Source organism: Enoplosus armatus, chromosome 17 (genome assembly GCF_043641665.1).
Source record: "Enoplosus armatus isolate fEnoArm2 chromosome 17, fEnoArm2.hap1, whole genome shotgun sequence".
Taxonomy (NCBI): Eukaryota; Metazoa; Chordata; class Actinopteri; order Centrarchiformes; family Enoplosidae; genus Enoplosus; species Enoplosus armatus.
In genome coordinates, this window is record NC_092196.1 from 21,448,339 (window position 1) to 21,468,731 (window position 20,393).

At 45.1% G+C, this 20,393-nt stretch overlaps 3 protein-coding genes across 4 annotated transcripts; 2 read left to right on the plus strand and 1 right to left on the minus strand.

Moving 5' to 3' along the window:
* The first annotated feature begins 3,977 nt into the window (after positions 1-3,977).
* LOC139300530 (keratin, type I cytoskeletal 13-like) lies at positions 3,978-9,870 on the plus strand. 2 transcript variants are annotated; one of them, XM_070923658.1, is made up of 9 exons: positions 3,978-4,210; positions 4,280-4,518; positions 5,788-5,870; positions 6,419-6,575; positions 6,756-6,917; positions 7,011-7,136; positions 8,664-8,738; positions 8,822-8,967; positions 9,529-9,870. In XM_070923658.1, exons 1-9 carry the CDS (start codon positions 4,036-4,038, stop codon positions 9,593-9,595), a joined length of 1,230 nt encoding a protein of 409 aa, XP_070779759.1. In that variant the 5' UTR covers positions 3,978-4,035; the 3' UTR covers positions 9,596-9,870. The 2 variants fall into 2 exon arrangements, with proteins under 2 accessions (XP_070779759.1, XP_070779758.1); XM_070923657.1 differs by having other exon boundaries at positions 3,978-4,518.
* A 1,891-nt stretch (positions 9,871-11,761) lies between these two features.
* LOC139300529 (uncharacterized) lies at positions 11,762-14,957 on the minus strand. The gene is made up of 2 exons (XM_070923656.1): positions 14,499-14,957; positions 11,762-13,013 (listed from the first exon to the last, which is right to left on the minus strand). Exons 1-2 carry the CDS (start codon positions 14,955-14,957, stop codon positions 11,907-11,909), a joined length of 1,566 nt encoding a protein of 521 aa, XP_070779757.1. The 3' UTR covers positions 11,762-11,906.
* Positions 14,958-15,856: 899 nt separating this feature from the next.
* On the plus strand, positions 15,857-18,381 carry LOC139299851 (dynein heavy chain). The gene is given in 3 exon segments (XM_070922784.1): positions 15,857-15,868; positions 16,390-17,691; positions 17,881-18,381. Coding segments are annotated over 3 exon segments (1,815 nt in total).
* The last annotated feature ends 2,012 nt before the right edge of the window (positions 18,382-20,393 follow it).

The following is a 20,393-nucleotide window of genomic DNA, read 5'->3' on the forward strand; positions in this document are numbered from 1 at the left end:
GAGTGAAATATTACTATTGAATGGATTGCCATGACAGTCGTGGCTCCCAGAGGATGAATCCTTTTCATCAACTGTGACTAACGTTTCTTGTTAAAACTGAATGATTTGTTACGAAGTAATAACGAGACAATATGTCAGTATAAGATGAAAAATATCTTATCTCCAGATTTTGATGATATGTTGCTCTTGTTCCTGTGGACTTTGAATGCACTTACTGTAAACTATTTTGGGTTTGAATGTAATGTAATCAAAATGGAGTTTTTGCTTCGACACTAAGATAAATCATATCAGTTTCAATCTTTCTGCAGTGTGAACCCTGAACTTCTTCCTGCTGGAGTGTCACTAAAACTATGTAACAAGATTTGTTAATAAAACCCAGACAAGCAGAAGAGAGCAGAGTTCGCACGGAGCTTCTACCTGCAGGCATAGAAGTCCATATACCTGCACGTATGCATGCAGACACATATGCGCCCACAAATCACTCCCATCATGGGGATGGTTTACTGGCTGCAGGGAAGCTGGTGCATGTGACAGCAGGTTGCTGCACATCAGTCAGATCCACATCTTTTCATTCCTCAGATCTGAACTCACTCTGCTGCCAGCTGCACAGGAAAAAAACACCAGAGTACAAATTATATTCTCTCTAAAACTGTGTGATTGTTCTGCAGGAGGCTCTGAATGTTAGCTGACGTTAGCTTTGTGAAGGCGTCACTTTGGGCTCTGGGTCATTGTGACCAAACAATCGATCCATTAATGGAGAAAATAATCAGCTGATTCACCCACAATGAACCAATAATCATTAGCTGATAGTTCAGAATGAGCATGACACCTTCAGCTGCTAGTATACTATACTAGGTCTGATTAAGGGGGCTAGTTCTAGCAGTAGTAGTAATCCGCCCATGTCTCTGTGTCAGTGCCCATGAGCCAACAACAAGCGTGGTGTTTATAGATTTATTAGCTGTTGATAGATTGTTTGGCTTCAGGGATTTTGCGTCAAACATGTTTTGAATTCAACAACGTGTGAAACTGAGTGACATTTGCACACTTACTTGTTGTCTTCAGGATCCACATTAGTTTCTGCTGATGTCTCCATGTGGTCCGTCAATATGCACTAGACATGAACAAGAAAAAATGAACACAAGAAATAAAAACAACACAAATGTGATAACACAGTTGGAAGAAACCCCAGAAAGAGACAACAGATGGCCTCAAGATGGAGTCACTGAACAGAACGGTGTCTTTCATATAACTTGTTTTGGTTTTGGGAAGACATAACTGACCCTAACATCTCTAATAAGGTGCTTGTGATTATGGCTGGTGTCTTTAAGCTGGGCCAAAAAAATCAAGCTAACTGCTGAGAAGACAACAGGATACGATGTATTCATGTCTGGGGTGATTTCAACATTACCTGCACCGGTCAGTGATTTTAATCCCGTCCGGAGCTCGTATGTGGGTCAATTTTCACCCACAATGACCTGGTTCATCTCTAATCTGTCAAACAGGTCCTTCTCTGTTACGCCTGGAGATGCCTCCTGTCTTTCGTGGGGTCCACCAGGCGTCTATTCTGGCTCCCTTCCTATTTACCATATACATGCTACCGATGATACACAACCGTATGTTCCAATAAGACCTGGTACCACCGATGTGTCCTGTATCACTGACTCCAAATCAGAAATAATGATAAGGACCCCCTCTGGCACTTCAGCACTAACAGTAACTAAAGTTTAAGAAGAGGGGCCATAAACTAGATGTTATTTATTTTTGGGTTCTCTTTTGAAGTTCAGAATCAGGATCAGAAATACTTTATTGATCCCGGGGGGGGAAATCATACAGTTCAGGTGACTAAACTGCTGCAGTCCTGCTTTGTCCGACTGAGACATTAAACCAAGATCGGGTCATTCATCACACATTATGCTGGTAACATCCAGACTGCAGCTGATACAAACCTCTGCTGTCAGGCTTTAACACGCCCTTCTCTGGTTACCTGTCAGTTTGTTTTATAACACTGTGAAAGGAGCCATTCTGCATAATGAGCAAGCTACTTTTACTTGTTGACATGTACATTTTGCTGATAATACTTCCGTACTTTTACTTAAATAACATTTTGAATTCAGGACTACTTGTAACAGAGTATTTTTAGACTGTGGTATTTACTCTAGAATACTAGAGTATTTCTGCCACCACTGCCAGTCCCTACATGTACAGTACAACTCACATGCACACGGCTGGTGTGGTTAGTAGTGAGTAGCCTGATTTATTCTATATATAGTGTGACTGATAAAAGCGAGGGAGTCAAATCCAAGCCAAAACGGCGGGGGCTCAAACGGTTAACGCTAAAAACACACACACATACCACAGCTGACAGGAGACCCGCTGGTCACCATGACGACACAACAAACCAACGCTCCCACTCTCTCTCTCTGTGTCAGCCGGGGGCGTTTTCTCACAGAGTACACCTGAAGTAGGACGCTGTCAGACAGGTGAGGGTTCGGTGCCAGGAGGCATTTCAGCCATCGCTGCTGCTCTGTGAGCTCTTTGTGCTGAGAGACAAAACTGCAACGGCAGCAGGAACGGGACATACTGCATCGAGTGTTATATCACACAGCCCAGAGGGGACAGGGGAGGGGTGGAACAGGTACTTATACCTTCAAGTAAAAGTACACACAGTGGTGGAAATTAATACCAGTACAGTATCATAATTATAATCCAATAATATGAAACATTATTACTGGTCATTCTGCGTTATGATGTTCATTTCAACATGAAACTTTTGTGCCAAACAAAAGAAACGAGGCCGAGGCCTGCGTCACATCACCAGGCCAAATAAAACCTAACAAGATTTCAATTGTTTCGCCAGCTGCTTCACTTCTGACACGTTCTTTGTCACCTTCTGAGATTTCCTACATCTCATGCAAAGCCCAGTAATTGTCCAGCACACTGCAGATGGAGGACGTCCCGAGGGTCCACCTTGTGGGACAAAGTTAGCTAGTTATAACTGCTTTATATACATTTAGCTAGTTATATTACTTTATATACAGTTAGCTGGTTTAGCCCAGTGGTTCCCAACCTAGGGGTCAGGCCCCTCCAAAGGGTCACCAGATAAATCAGAGGGCTCAGGAGATGATTCATGGGAGAGGAGAGAAGAAAAAGTTCTGATACTCATATCTGTTTTCAGGTTTTGCACTTTTCTCTAATCTTTGATTTTTTGCAAAATTTTGCATAATTTAAATCAGTTATTTAAATGAAACCATGTGAGACGTTTAGAGGAGAAATGTCTCTTTGGTGAAACTGACAACTCGGACATCTAAAACACAACTACACACTGGTTTTATATGACAGGTCATGTCTTAATCTTAATTTAAAAGGTAACTAGTAACTGCAGCTGCAAGATAAATGTAATAATAATAGTAATAACCTTTATTTATATAGTTATTTTCATAAACAAAGGTTTACAAAGTGCTTAACCATTAGTGAGACGTGAGGAATTCTGATAGGTGGCCACATAGTATGATACATAAATTGGTGATAAATTAAAAACATTATAATAGACAATAGAAAAAAGGGGCCACGATGTAAGTTAGATACAAAATAGGTTTCCATAATTACAATTTTAAAAAATGACTGCGAACAAAAACAATTTAACACATAAATAGTCCCCTTCAGACCTTTGAGGTATAGAAATGAAACGGACTGTGATATTTGTGATGTGACTGTGAAGCTAGAACAACATTTCCTCTGACATGTTCACGTAGAAAGCAGCATAAAATAGCCTCACAAACTGCATAACAATTCTCAAGTAAAGTTCAAGTACCTCACAATAATACCTAAGTACAGTACTGGAGATAAAGTAGTGAATTACATTCCACTTCTGGGGGGCGTGCATCGTCGACCCCACCCCTTCCGTGCAGCTCAGCCCACCTGAGCACCTTTAAAAGGAGCAAACTGCTCCGACTCTCCTCACTTCTCTCCTCTCCTCCTCTCTCCACCGGAGAAGACAGACCGACAAACACCTCCTCTTCTTACTCCATCGTCACGATGACCACGATGTTCTCCACACTGAGCTCCAGGACGAGTGGCGGCGGTGGCGGCTTTGGCATGGGGCGGGCATCCTACGGCGGAGGCATGAGCTCGTTCAGCATGTCAGGAGGAGCAGGAGGTGGTGGTGTTCGGGTCTCCCAGGCCAGCAGGACCTTCTCTGCAGGAGGCGGCGGTGGCTATGGCTTCGGCGGTGGAGCAGGTGCAGGTTTTGGTGGTGGTGCAGGTTTCGGTGGTGGTGCAGGTTATGGGGGCGGCTTCGGCGGAGGGGCGTCCACAGACGACAGCGTCATCGGCAACGAGAAGTTCACCATGCAAAACCTGAACGACCGCCTGGCCACCTACCTGGCCAAGGTGGCGGCGCTGGAGAAGATCAACGGCGAGCTGGAGCTGAAGATCAGACAGTTCGTGGAGAGCAAGGTCGGCCCCTCCACCAGGGACTACAGCGCCTTCTACACCACCATCGCAGACCTGCAGGGCAAGGTGAGGAAAAGGGGCAGCATGGGAAATGGTGTGGTCAGTGTGGTCTCCGTAGTTTTAGCTCTGGTCCAGGGACTCTGGGTCCTGCTGGCGGTCTTCTTTTATCCATATTGACTTAACTTAAAAAGAAAAGCTACGTCGAGGAGAAAAAACCTTGAGATAACAAGATCTTTACCATGGCAACTCTCAACTTCCAGAAATATTAACATAAAAGATATTACAGACATCTGATGACAAAGTTCTCCTTTTACTAAGAAAATACAAAATCTAACCACTAAATAAATAAAAACAGGATAAAATAACATAAAAAAATCTTCTTCTTGTAATGACCCTGCAAAAACAGGAAATAATGAGATTAAATTGAATTAAATTAAATCATGAGCTCGAGGACAAAATAACCACAGACAAAAAACAACAATAAATAAAGGAGAGCAGCTCGACAATCAAAGTTCTGTCATTTGCGGCAGCGAGAAGTGAATCAGGGCTTCCAGTGATCGGACGGAGGTAAAAACAGGTCGACCACACCTGTGTGCAAGTGATCCAGGTGAAGCTGCCACGCCTCAAGAGCTCGAGCTGCTGCACTCACACACCTGAAACATTTTCCAAACAGGTGTGAAAGCAGCTCGATTTCATGATTTCAGTTTCCCAACATCTGTTGTTGTTTTATACTGCTGAAACTATTAGTTGATTCATTGATTTGTTCATTAAACAAACGCAGGAAATTAATAAGAAACAGTTTGATGATCAATTCATCGTTTAAGTTGTTTAATGGAGAAAAAATGCCAAAAGATTGAAGTGTAGTTTGAAGAAAGGAAAAAGAAACTGGTTTATTTATATTTGGCACATTTGGACTGTTGGTCGAACAAAATAAAACATTTGAAGACGTCAACTTTAACAACTATTTATTTTACCTTTTAGAGAATTAACTTTAAAAAAAGAATCAATAGATTCATCAACACTAAAAATAATCATAGCTCGCAGCCTTACTGGTCGACCTGCTGTGATTGGACGGAGATGTGGGTGTGAAACATGTCGGAATAATCTGATTGGCTGGAGTCAACTGGAGGATAAATGTTCTCTGAAACTGACAAAAGGCAGCTCTCGTCTTCCATAAATAACAATAAATATAGAAAAGAAAAAAGGAAAAGTGAATCGGGCTCCGGTGATCAGATGGGTGCCTGTGAAAACAGGTGGACCACACCTGATCCAGGTGTAAGTGATCCAGGTGAAGCTGCCACACATCATGTCTTTATTGTTTGTGTGTGTGTTCAGATCCAGGACGCCATCCTCCTCAAAGGCACAGTCATTCTGAGCATCGACAACGCCAAGCTGGCTCAGGACGACTTCAGAGTCAAGTCAGTAACTCTTTACCTGTCTGATATGCAACACAATAATCAATCACACAAAAGCAATGCAAAGTACAAACCAAACTGCTGATGGAGGTGAAAACCTTGATTTTCAAGCTTTTAAATCAATAGTAGAGTCACCTGAACGTTCTGTAAGAGAACAAAGAGGTTCTGGGTCTCCACCTGACGGCAGCAGGTGTTAGCATCAGGAGCATCACTCCCTCTGCTGGCCGCGGTGGAGAATGCAGCAGGTGGATTTACTGTCAGAACACATCGAAATCATCAGCCGGCTGAAAAATAGAACGCGGCCTCAAATTAGGATCAAAAAGGTTTAGAGTTGGAAAAATGAAATCATTTCAAAGGCTTTTCAATAATATAAATAAATAAAAATATTTATAGTTCAAGAAACATTTTGAAAATGTCAAAATAAAATGTCTTTCTTTCATACTCACTTTTATCAGAAAGCCTTTTAGTTTGTTTAGAAAAAGCTCTTTGAGTCTTTGTGAGTTCTCCATGTTGATGACGGCTGATTGACCCTCATTTAACAAACTGTGCAGGTTTGAGAACGAGCTGTCGATGCGTCAGTCGGTGGAGGCCGACATCGCCGGGCTGAAGATGCTGCTGGGAGAACTGGGCGTGGCCAAGACCGACCTGAGCATGCAGATCGAAAGCCTGAAGGACGAGCTGGTGTCCATGAAGAAGAACCACGAGGAGGTAACGTCTGTTCGAACCCCTGACGCTCTCTTTACCTGGTTATTGTGACACCTGAGTGTAACATAAATCCTCAGACACCTGCTGCCTAATCTTCAAACCCTGTGATCTCTGCTGTGTAAACACTGAAGCTGAAGGTCGTCCTCTCATGTTGTCCCCTGACTGACCTCCCTCCTCCTGCAGGACCTGTTGGGCATGCGAACTCAGATGAGCGGACAGGTGAACGTGGAGGTGGACGCCGCTCCTCAGGCTGACCTCAACAGGGTCATGGAGGAAATCAGAGAACACTACGAGGCCGTCGCCGCCAAGAGCCGCAGAGACCTGGAGAGCTGGTACCAGAACAAGGTGGGGAGGAAGACTCTCTGTTGAAGAGGTACGTCAACAGACCTGCATGTTTTGTTTTATGTGTTTGGTGACGTCCTCCTCTTCTCCTCTCAGTCGGAGGCGATCACTCAGGAGGTGGCGACCACAGAGATGACGCTGAAATCGACGACCTCGGAAGTGAAGGAGGTGAAGAGTCAGCTTCAGGCTCTGGAGATCGAGCTCCAGTCACAGCTCAGCATGGTGAGGCACAGCGCTAACCAACACTGACGCCAACACTGACACCAACACTGACACCGACACTGACGCTAACCGACACTGACACCGACGCTAACCAACACTGACGCCAACCAACACTGACACCAACACTGACGCTAACCAACACTGACGCCAACCAACACTGACGCCAACCAACACTGACGCCAACCAACACTGACGCTAACCAACACTGACGCCAACCAACACTGACGCCAACCAACACTGACGCCAACCAACACTGACGCTAACCAACACTGACGCTAACCAACACTGACACTGACGCTAACCAACACTGACGCTAACCAACACTGACGCTAACCAACACTGACACTAACACTGACGCCAACCAACACTGACGCCAACCAACACTGACGCTAACCAACACTGACGCTAACCAACACTGACGCTAACACTGACGCTAACACTGACGCTAACCAACACTGACGCTAACCAACACTGACGCCAACCAACACTGACGCTAACCAACACTGACACCAACACTGACACCAACACTGACACCAACACTGACGCTAACCAACACTGACGCTAACCAACACTGACACCAACACTGACACCAACACTGACACCAACACTGACGCTAACCAACACTGACGCTAACACTGACGCTAACACTGACGCTAACCAACACTGACGCTAACCAACACTGACACCAACACTGACGCTAACCAACACTGACGCTAACCAACACTGACACCAACACTGACACCAACACTGACACCAACACTGACGCTAACCAACACTGACGCTAACACTGACGCTAACCAACACTGACGCTAACCAACACTGACACCAACACTGACACCAACACTGACACCAACACTGACGCTAACCAACACTGACGCTAACACTGACGCTAACACTGACGCTAACCAACACTGACGCTAACCAACACTGACACCAACACTGACGCTAACCAACACTGACGCTAACCAACACTGACACCAACACTGACGCTAACACTGACACTAACCAACACTGACGCTAACCAACACTTATTTTAATCCTCATTTCTGATTGGTGCTCAGGTGCCTGTTACTCCCAGGTGTCCCTGCAGAGACAATAACAGACCCCCAGGTGTCCTGATAGAGACAATAACAGACCCCCAGGTGTCCTCGCAGAGACAATAACAGAACCCCAGGTGTCCTGATAGAGACAATAACAGACCCCCAGGTGTCCCTGCAGAGACAATAACAGACCCCCAGGTGTCCTCGCAGAGACAATAACAGAACCCCAGGTGTCCCTGCAGAGACAATAACAGACCCCCAGGTGTCCTGATAGAGACAATAACAGAACCCCAGGTGTCCCTGCAGAGACAATAACAGACCCCCAGGTGTCCTGATAGAGACAGTAACAGACCCCCAGGTGTCCTTGCAGAGTCTCAGTTTGTGATCTACAGCTTTGTTTATCTGGACACGTCATCTTGTATTATTGCTTACATGCGGCCTCCCAGTGGTCCAGTTTCTGTCCTCTAACTCGTCTGTCTTCCTGTAGAAAGCGTCTCTTGAAGCCACACTGGTCGAAATCCAGAGCCGCTACGGCAACCAGTTGAACGGATACCAGATGCAGGTGAGAGGTTCAGACGATGTTAAAGTCTGTCAGTTGCATTTAGCGTCAGCTCTGACACCGAGTTTACCTGTGTGACCGTGCAGGTGAGCAGTATGGAGGAGCAGCTGGTGCAGCTGAGGGCCGACCTGGAGAGACAGGGACAAGAGTACCAGATGCTGCTGGACATCAAGACCAGACTGGAGATGGAGATCGCCGAGTACAGGAGGCTGATGGACGGAGAGGGAGTCGGGTAAGAGATCAGATTTAAAGTTAAACCCGGAGTAAAACCAGTTGGACTCAGACTTACGGATGAAGCTTCAACAGAAATCACGACTATGAGTTGTAGTTTTTAGACAGTTGAGGTTTGGAGGTTTAGACGAGGGTCGGCAGAGAACAGCTGGCTTTATGTGTGAATATCATGTTTAAAACATCATCTACACCGTGGACATCGGTATTAAAATAGCAGATCATTTGACAGGAAGTCTTGTATTCTACGGCCCACCCTCTACAAGTTAATACACATAACAATATGGACGTATCTCAAACACTATCTGCTGCGAGTTGAAACTATATCACCCGTTATCACGAGCTCCAAAGTATTAATATTTCAGATTTCACAAACAGGAAACACTGAGACTGATTTCTCTCAGACTCTTTGTGTCATTTTATTTCTCCAAATAATTCTCAGGATGAGACTCTTTTAAAGGATGCATCGTCGTCAGTCACATTAACTCTGGCTTCATCTGTTTCCAATAAACACTCAAATGAAATGATGGCGTTCCTCTGACTTCCTGTAACGTCTCCCTCTCAGATCTTCAATCTCGTCCTCTTCCTCCTCCACCACCACGGTCATCACCAAGGTCGTCGAGACCATCTGAGACCAAGCACGTGTCTGTCTGACCCGGGGGCGGAGCCAAATCTCAACCTATCGCCTTCCTTCTTTCTGAATCAGAGCTCGGGAACATGATGAAGAGTGTTTCTCCTCTTCATCTGGCCGCAGATCTGTCACTTCACTCGTTTTCTGATGTAATTGAAACCACGATCAGTCATAAGATTGTGGATTTGGGGGGAATGTAAGACCTTGCTTGGTAGTCTGAGCTGGAAGGAACCTTCTGTCTGCTGCTTCAAGAAATAAAACTCAAATACAGAAATAAATAAAGTGTCCGAATGTTTCTCAAGACAATCATAAATAATTCAACTCAAAGGTTCGTTTCTGACACATAAAAATCTCATACTTACAAAGCTTTCAACCACTTCCGGTGGTCTTCTCAGCCGACTCCATGACGACTGAGGAAGACCTCGAGATGAAGTCGAAAGCTTTTTCCAGAGCTTTCAAACACAGCTGGTCGTCATGGAGTTGAATCAGTCGTTATAGAGTCTGAATACGTCTGAAGGTTTATCACACAGGAGGTTGTAAAAATGCTGAATGTGTTCAAAAGCTCTGGAAAAAGGTAGTAAGGGGCCTTGAGTTAAGGTTGTTTTGTCAAACTACTGATACCACAACTCATCAGTTGAAATATTATTATTACAGGTCTATCGTTTCATAATGATAATAATGTACACGGAGCCACGATCCTCCGTCAGCTCCACCTTTACTGCAAACAGACGCCTCAATCAGTGTCATTAGTTTCTTTAATAATTCTTTTTCCGGTACAAGATGCTGCATCGCTTTGAGCTTTTTATTTTATTCATTTTTTTAGGAATGACATAATCAATAGAAGACTTGTACACAGTGAGCGATCTGGACGGGTCTTGGCTTGTCGGGTCCTGGTGCTGATGTGTTTGGTCCCGGTGGAGCTCGACGATACTGAAAAGTGACTTTGATACTGGAATGATTTTAAGGAATGTCATCAGCAGATTATCAACAACAATCAGATCACTGTGTCCTGATCGATCAATACTGGTCAATAAAAAATATAAAAATTATATCATCAGATTTTTAACAATACAGTAACAGAGCGTACACCTGCTAGTACCCACACCTGTAAGTAAAATACTAGTAAACTGGCAGCAAGTACTCATAAGTACTCACACATGGTTGGCAAAAGTACTTTAACTGCAGTCAACACACACTGAGGAATGTGAACCAGGACCCCGTCTACCAAAAGGAGATTCAGAACTTGGTTTTGTTCAGTTTCAGTTCCGATATCGTGAAGAACTTAAAAACTGGAAAATAAATCTAAACAAATGAACTGAATCATTTCACTGAACTCTGCCGGACGTTGTGTTTTGGTTTTTGTAGCAGCGTCGAAGTAACGATCTTGACTTCAGTCTAATATTAATCTCTTCTATTAGTCCGATGACGACTCACGCATCCAGTGCGTTGTTGTCGTTAGCTAGCTAATGTTAGCTAAACTGCTGAAGTTCTTCTTCGGGTGTTTCTGTCAAACAGCTCCGATGGAGCTCCTTTAGAAGCAGAGATGAATTATTTACGTCACGAGCGTCCGATATCTCTGGTTATCGGACCGTTTAAACTCCTCCACATCAGTAAGTCGGGCTGAACCCCCCCCCCTCCTGGACTGGAGGGTGGACCCTGATCTACAGACGGGTTGTAATCAGATCTGAGATCTGAGTTTTAAATCAAGTCTGGATTTTATCCAGAGAACAGAAACTCTGATTGTTGCTGTAACTTCAGCTTGCTTTCATACAGACTGAAGTATTCTTAATACAGCTGACAGCTACTCTGAAGTCCTCATTACTCTCTTGTACTTGTACTCGTTGTGAAGTACTGCTTTAGGAAACAGGAACTTGTTGGACTGATCTTCATCAGTAGACGGGGTTCTGGTTCATCAGGAGCTGCTGGTCTGTTTCAGTAAAAAACTAAATGAAGTACTTAAACTTTGTTACTTAAGTATTTGTGCTTGTGTATCAATAAGTACTCCAAAATAAGTACTGGGACTTGGTCCTCCAGAGAGACTCTAGACTCATTACGGATCAGTTTAAAGATTATCTACAAGTCCCTCAGTGTCGCCCCCCCCCCCCACAGACACACAGTTCATAACATGTTCACAGACACTTGCATAAGAGCAAATCAGTCAGTCCACCTGCCCACGTACAGAATGCAAAAGAGCACAAAAGGTATGAAAATGTAAGAAAAAACTCATAAGGAAAAAGATTTATATATAGTATTTATAAAAAAGAGGAATAATACTTTGTTTTTCCGAGAGGTTAAAGGGTGTGGAGTTCATTTTAGCTACTGTCGCTGCCCAGGCTGCTGCTGCTGCTGCTGCTGCTGCTGCTGCTGGTGCTGGCCGAGTCCACTCGCTCTCGCTTGTGGATCTGCTCGTGTGCTTTGAGGTGACCCGACTGGCTGAAAGTCTTGGCGCAGTGGGGGCAGGCGTACGGCCGCTCCCCCGTGTGGATCTGCTGGTGAGCCTTCAGGTGGCCGAGGCGGCCGAAGCTCTTACCGCACTGCGTGCAGCCGAACGGCCGCTCGCCCGAGTGGATCTTCTCGTGGGTTTTTAAAACGCCCGAGTTGCTGAAAGTCTTCCCGCACTGCGAGCAGGTGAAGGGTTTCTCCCCCGTGTGGATCTGCACGTGGTTGCGGTAGCTGGTCTCCTTGCTGAAGCTCTTGCCGCAGTGCTGGCAGCAGAACGGCCTCTCGCCCGTGTGGCTCAGCTGATGAGCCTTCAGCTCCTTCGACTGGCCGAAGCTCTTCCCGCAGGTGACGCAGATGAACGGACGCTCGCCGGTGTGCAGCCGCTGGTGCGACCGCAGGTCGTCGGCTTTGGTGAAGCCTTTGGGACAGTGAGCGCACACGTAGGGCTTCTGGCCCGTGTGGATCAGCTGGTGTCGTTTGAGGTTTCCCGCCTGGCCGAAGCTCTTGCCGCACTGCGAGCAGGTGTAGGGCCGCTCCCCGGTGTGAATGCGCTGGTGTGTTTTCAGGTTTCCCAGCGTGCTGAAGTTCTTCCCGCACTGCGTGCAGGAGAAAGGTTTCTCCCCCTGCATGTTACGAGGTTTCCTCACAGTGGGGCTCTGGGTTTTGGTCGTGATGACCAGACTCCCGCCTCCTCCCTGCCCGGTGGCCGCCGCCACCTCTGCTGCAGTCTTCCCCTGCTCGGCCGGCTGCAGCTCGTACAGCGCCCCCCCTCCGAACTCAGGGTCCAGTTTGCCCATGCCGTCCATCAGCAGGGCGTCGGGCCGCAGCTTGTTGAGCTCGGTGCGGAGCTCGGCCATGTGGATGGACTCCAGGCCGTTGTGCGGCAGGTGGGCGGACATGGTGTTGGACTCTGTGGTGTAGTAACACTGCAGGTCCACATGGTGGTCTGACTTGATGTACTCCAGAGTGTCCGTCACCTGCAACAGACAGACATGCAGCTTCAGAGACTTTTAAGTCCTCAGTCCACCGTCAGACTCGCTGAAAGACCACCGACTGGCTCCGTCTCCATGAACGCCATCAAAGAGTCAAACTGATGAACTGAACACACTTTTGTCATAATTATGTCTGTATTTTTATCTGATTTTAATTCCTCCTTAAATAAACGGACTTCACCAAACAAGGTGATTTTAACTGTCTCTGGATGATGGTCCATGGTGGTCCATGGTGGTCCAGGCTAACACCTGGTTTCGACTACATGACCACCGGTTTTCTTTTGATTGACAAACTAAACATCTGAACAGATGATGGATGAAACACCGTCATGTGTTGTTATCTGTGTTTCCTGTTTGGGGGGGGGGCATGTAGCGGTGTAACACCTTCCTCCAACAGTCTGTGGAGAGACTGATGTTTCTGTCTCTTTCACTCACACAAACACGTGGAGAAGCTGGAAACCGAACTGTGATTTTAAAGTCTGATGATAAATGTGTTTGTCACAGAGCAGAAAGGATTTTTCTGGTGGGTAACTACTGATCAGAACCGACAACATCTTCAGGGGGAGGGGTCAGTTCACTACTACAGAGTTCAGTGTTTTCACAAATTATTTTCTAACATGTCTAAAGTGTTTAGAAGCAAATCTTTCTCAAATCTTCTTTTGTATAAAATATAAACTGGTTTCTGTCCCCACCGACAGCAGACACACCAACAACGTGATGAATCTCTCACGTTATTGTTCTTACTGCTGATCTGGAACCTGTCTCATTGTTTCTGAACTTCATATTTGACTTGTTTTATTGATACGGTTTGATTTGAACTCGTCTGTTTTGTTGTTGTGTTTGTGGACTGACGGCTGATGAGGATCCAAAGAATCAAGGATCAGATTCAGAGTCTCTGACACCCGAGTACGAAGCAGGAGATGAGTTAACAGCAGCATCAGTCACATTTGTGTCTTCTATTAAATTCATGTGTTGCTCAGATGTGTTCTTAAGGCCTGTTTGACAGTTTTAGTCTTATTCTGCGTTTCAGAGAGAGCAAATAAAACAAATATAAAAACTTGACTCAAAGAGGCTTACTTTCATATCTTCTACATACGAGGCTTCAGTGCTTCAGTCAGTCTCTGCTGGAGGATGATATCAGCACACAGGAGTAAACAGGAGTCACTCCCTCCGACCAGAATCTATCTCTCTCATATTAAACACCGCCAGGGAAAGACAAAGGGCTGCCGGTCTCTGGCTCCGCCCTGAGCTCCACGGGATCTCTATGATTGGTGATGCCGTTTTCCAGAGTATTGATTAGTCAGTAGGCGGTGCTTTTATACTTGTCCTGTAACTTATTACTTAAGTAACTTAAGTTACCATGGCGATTTACTCGGTAAGACCCTGAAAACACAACCCTGAAGTTACCTCGCTAACCTCAAATCCTGCTTCGTAGTAAAGGCCCCAGGTGTGATCAGGGTCCATCTTTACCTGGGAGATGTAGTCAAACACAGAGCTGGGCTCGTAGTGCGACTTGTAGTCCAACTCTGAGACGTCGGCGTGGTGGAAGTGGCCCAGATGGTGGTTGCCGTGATGCTCGGACTTGATGTAGTCGAGGCCGCTGATCTCCATCTTGATCTGGTCCTGACCCAGCTCTGCGGTGGACAGCGGCTGGATCTCCGACAGGTCCACGGTCCGGATGGGCTCCAGGTCTCCGTCCTCCGGCTCGCTCTTCACGCAGGGCAGCATCACGAGCGGCTCGGCGATCTCCGCCGCCAGCGAGCTGAGCGTGGGCGTGGGGCAGTCAGAGGAGAGGAGGGCCAGAGTCTGGGCCGAGGCGGCGGGCCCCGAGCCGCAGTCCCCCTGCAGGGAGGGGTCCAGAGGCGGGGGAGGGGAGCCGCACTCGGGGGGCAGGCCGAGGCTCAAACACTCAGTCTCTAAGTCTGTCATGGTGGGGGGCGGAGCTAACCCTCCTCACCTCACTGTGGTTCAACACCTGAAGTATAGCTGAGGTTATAAAAGTCCACCTTCTTCCTCTGCTGCTGCTCCTGCTCCTCCTCCTCCTCCTCCTCCTCCTCCTCCTCGAGACCTTCCTCTCTCCCTCCTCTGAAGAAACCTACCCGAGGGGAGGGGCCCCTGAGCGTCTCCTCTGGGAATCCGACAACCGAGACGTCCTGCTTGTGTCACCACCCACAGCTGACTGGGACCAGCCTGCAGAGAGAGGGGGGCGGGGCACAGTCAGGTTCAGGAAGAGAAGGGGGGGCTGGGCGTGAAAATCAAAGTGTGTGAATGTGAAACTTTGTTGACTCTGAGGTCTGACAGCTGGACTAAACGGATCAGTTATTGAACCTCTCATCATCATCATCATCATAATCATCATCATGTCACATTAACCGTTAACATGACAAACGTCTCCGGCTCACATCAGCTGTTGCTAATTAACGTTAGCTCCTGTTTGTGTCTGAACTCGATCAAAGATCCTCTGTGAGGGAAGACGCTCCACTCTGTGACACCGCTGTGCAACCAGAGTGTTTCTGTAGTTCAACAACTCCAACAGAGTGAGACGTCTGCTCTAATAAAACCAGCTGCTGATCTCACATCAGATCAATAATTTAAACTGATCAATTAAATAGTTTTGAACCAGGACCTTCAGTATTTGGATCAAGTGGCTCCTGAATAATAAGTTGGATCAGATTTAGCATCAACAGCTGTTCAGACTCTGTATCAGCAGATAATCAATGTGAAACGGACTCGGACCAACAGAAGTCCTAACGCAGTAACAAGAAGATGTGAATATTAAAGAAAAAGAAAATAATAATTATTAATATATGAATTATTACTGCGTTGACATGAAATCATGTGTAAGTCAGTGTTGACGTTAGGAGGTATTGACATGACATGAAATAAATAAAAACAGACGTATGTTCTATAGTATAATGATCTACAGTATTATGTTCTACGGTATTATGTTCTACAGTATAACATTTTACAGTATTATGTTCTACAGTACAACATTCTACAGTATTATGTTCTACAGTATTACGTTCTACAGTATCATGTTCTACAGTACTATGTTCTACAGTACTATGTTCCACAGTATAACGTTCTACAGTATAGTATTCTACAGTATTATGTTCTACAGTACAACGTTCTACAGTACAACGTTCTACAGTACAACGTTCTACAGTATTACGTTCTACAGTACTATGTTCTACAGTATAACGTTCTACAGTATAGTATTCTACAGTATTATGTTCTACAGTATTATGTTCTTGTGTATTATGTTCTACAGTACTATGTTCTACAGTATAACATTCTACAGTATTATGTTCTACAGTATTATGTTCTACAGTACTATGTTCTACAGTATTATGTTCTACAGTACAACGTTCTACAGTATCATGTTCTACGGTATAACATTCTGCAGTATCATGTTCTACAGTACAACACTCTACAGTATTATGTTCTACAGTACAACGTTCTACAGTATCATGTTCTACGGTATAACATTCTGCAGTATCATGTTCTACAGTACAACACTCTACAGTATTATGTTCTACAGTACAACGTTCTACAGTATCATGTTCTACGGTATAACATTCTGCAGTATCATGTTCTACGGTATAACATTCTGCAGTATCATGTTCTACAGTACAACATTCTACAGTATTATGTTCTACAGTTTAACATTCTACAGTATTATGTTCTACAGTATAACGTTCAACAGTACTATGTTCTACAGTACTATGTTCTACAGTATAACGTTCTACAGTATTAGTATTATGTTCTACAGTATAACATTCAACAGTATTATGTTCTACAGTATTAGTATTATGTTCTACAGTATAACATTCTACAGTATTGTGTTCTACAGTATTATGTTCTACAGTACAACGTTCTACAGTATCATGTTCTACGGTATAACATTCTGCAGTATCATGTTCTACAGTACAACACTCTACAGTATTATGTTCTACAGTATAACATTCTACAGTATTATGTTCTACGGTATAACATTCTACAGTATTATGTTCTACAGTATAACGTTCTACAGTATTACGTTCTACAGTACAACGTTCTACAGTATTACGTTCTACAGTATAACGTTCTACAGTATTATGTTCTACAGTATAACGTTCTACAGTACTATGTTCTACAGTACTATGTTCTACAGTATAACGTTCTACAGTATTAGTATTATGTTCTACAGTATAACATTCAACAGTATTATGTTCTACAGTATTAGTATTATGTTCTACGGTATAACATTCTACAGTATTATGTTCTACAGTATTATGTTCTACAGTATAACATTCAACAGTATTATGTTCTACAGTATAACGTTCTACAGTATTAGTATTATGTTCTACAGTATAACATTCAACAGTATTATGTTCTACAGTATTAGTATTATGTTCTACAGTATAACATTCTACAGTATTATGTTCTACAGTACTATGTTCTACAGTACTATGTTCTACAGTATTATGTTCTACAGTACTATGTTCTACAGTACTATGTTCTACAGTATTATGTTCTACAGTATAACATTCTACAGTATAACATTCAACAGTATTATGTTCTACAGTACTATGTTCTACAGTATTATGTTCTACAGTATAACGTTCTATAGTATTATGTTCTACAGTATAACATTCAACAGTATTATGTTCTACAGTATAACGTTCTACAGTATTATGTTCTACAGCATAACATTCAACAGTAGTATGTTCTACAGTATAACATTCAACAGTATTATGTTCTACAGTATTATGTTCTACAGTACTATGTTCTACAGTATTATGTTCTACAGTACTATGTTCTACAGTACTATGTTCTACAGTATTATGTTCTACAGTATAACATTCTACAGTATTATGTTCTACAGTATTAGTATTATGTTCTACAGTATAACATTCAACAGTATTATGTTCTACAGTATAACGTTCTACAGTAGTATGTTCTACAGTATAACATTCAACAGTATTATGTTCTACAGTATTAGTATTATGTTCTACAGTATAACATTCAACAGTATTATGTTCTACAGTATTAGTATTATGTTCTACAGTATAACGTTCTACAGTATTATGTTCTACAGTACTATGTTCTACAGTATTATGTTCTACAGTACTATGTTCTACAGTATTATGTTCTACAGTATAACATTCTACAGTATTATGTTCTACAGTATAACATTCTACAGTATTATGTTCTACAGTATTAGTATTATGTTCTACAGTATAACATTCAACAGTATTATGTTCTACAGTATTAGTATTATGTTCTACAGTATAACATTCAACAGTATTATGTTCTACAGTATTAGTATTATGTTCTACAGTATAACATTCAACAGTATTATGACCACTAATAATAACTTCAGACTCTGTTGGACCAGTGCGGTTGTAGACCTGGTGTCAACAGACCCTATGGACCGGACAGCTGGACGTGCGTGACACACAACCAACGTTACCTCCACCGCTACACCTCAGCGGCCACTCCGCGCACGCACACTGAAAAGTTTGCAGGCAGGCTCAGCTCTGGTCCCAGCTCTGGACCTAGCTCTGGTCCTAGCTCTGGACCCAGCTCTGGTCCCAGCTCTGGTCTCAGCTCTGGTCTCAGCTCTGGACCCAGCTCTGGTCCCAGCTCTGGACCCAGCTCTGGTCCCAGCTCTGGTCCCAGCTCTGGTCTCAGCTCTGGTCCCAGCTCTGGTCCCAGCTCTGGACCCAGCTCTGGTCTCAGCTCTGGTCCCAGCTCTGGACCCAGCTCTGGTCCCAGCTCTGGACCCAGCTCTGGCAGCCGTTACCGTCAAAGTCGGACGAGTCCTCACTTTTGGAAACACACAGAGCCGGAGTTGTCGAGCAGTCGAAGCTGCAGCTCTGCGTGTAAAGTTGGCGCTGCGGTGGTTACCTGTCTCTTCAAACACTCAGGTAGCCTTTTCAACTCGCCACGCAGCCTCCGCACAAACTGACTGAGTGACTGCGAGAATCTGGCGGTGATTTCCCCTCAGAGGATGTCTCAGTCCGCTTCACACTAACACGACATCCTCCCGTTTCTGCGCAGAAACTTTTTGTTTCGGCGAGTCTTTCGCTCAGAGAGAAAAGTGCACATGTCCGAGCAGGAAACACATTTAAACCGCTCTGCTGGCGTACAAAGACAGGGCAAGATGCCATGTCTAGCTAGCTAGCAGAGCTAGCCAGTGGCCATCTTGTTTATCACACTAACGTCGTTTGCAGCCTGCTAAGCTAACTAGCGGGGCTAGCTGACGTTAGCATGGGGGAGAAAGTGAGAGTGAAGCGGGGAGGAGAGGCAGGCAGAGGGGGGAGCGGCGGTCGGTTAGCCTCCTCCGCCGTCTTGGGCACTTTTTGCATTTAGCACGCTGACTGGGCGCAGCGGGGAGCGGCTGACAGCCCCCACACAAAAGAAACCAACTGTGTCAAATTATGAAACGTGTCGGACGGTTATTATCTGTCAGAGAGCGGAGCAGCCAGTCAAAGAGCAGGAAACCGAGCGGAGCGGAGCGGCGGCGAGCTGCAAGAAGAAAAGGAGCTCACCGGAGCCGGGCAGGCGGCTAATAACGGCGGGGAGAGCGGTACGTTACCTGCGGGTGGTCCGGTTCATGGCTGGCTGTCCGCCTCGGATCGGCTCCGCTGCCCGTCACTTGTAGCTAACTCCGCCGGACCCGCCACGTCCACCTCGGCAGAACAACCCGCCGCCTCGCCTCCTCTCCTCCCCTCTATCACTGACTAATTCCGCTCCCTCCTTCCTTTCCTCCTTCTTACCTTCCTTTCCTCACTCCTTCCTCTCTGGCTGTCCCCCCCCCCTCCTCGGTACTCCTTCCTTCCTGCCTGCCCACTGGCCGCTCGTGCACACTCCCGTGCGGGCGGGTATGTAGGTAACTACGGCAACGGTAGTAGTAGGTGGGTATAGTTGTCAGTGTCGCGCGCAGCACCGATTCAATCAGTTACACGAGCGGGCACGCGCGCGGTACACTGTTACAGCATCATCTTCATCATCATCACCTCGCGCTCGTTTTGTTTAGCGCTTCTCCTTTTTTTAGCTCCACGCGCCCGGTGTAGTTTGATGAATGAATGAATGAGCGAGCAGCACGCGCCCCGCTGATCCGGGTCAGCGCGGTCAAGCGGCAATTCACTGACGTCAGTCCAGAACAATCAGCACGCGTATTAAATAATGATGTCATATTAATAGATTCAACAATGACACAGACAGCTGCAACAATCAATCAACGGATCGATAACTTGATCGAAGGACAATTCATCTGCAAATATTTCGATCATGTTTTCATGTTAAATATTAAATGACTCCAGTTCTCTCGTCTGTAATTAAAGTGAACTTTTCTTAATCAATTAACCCAGAAAATAA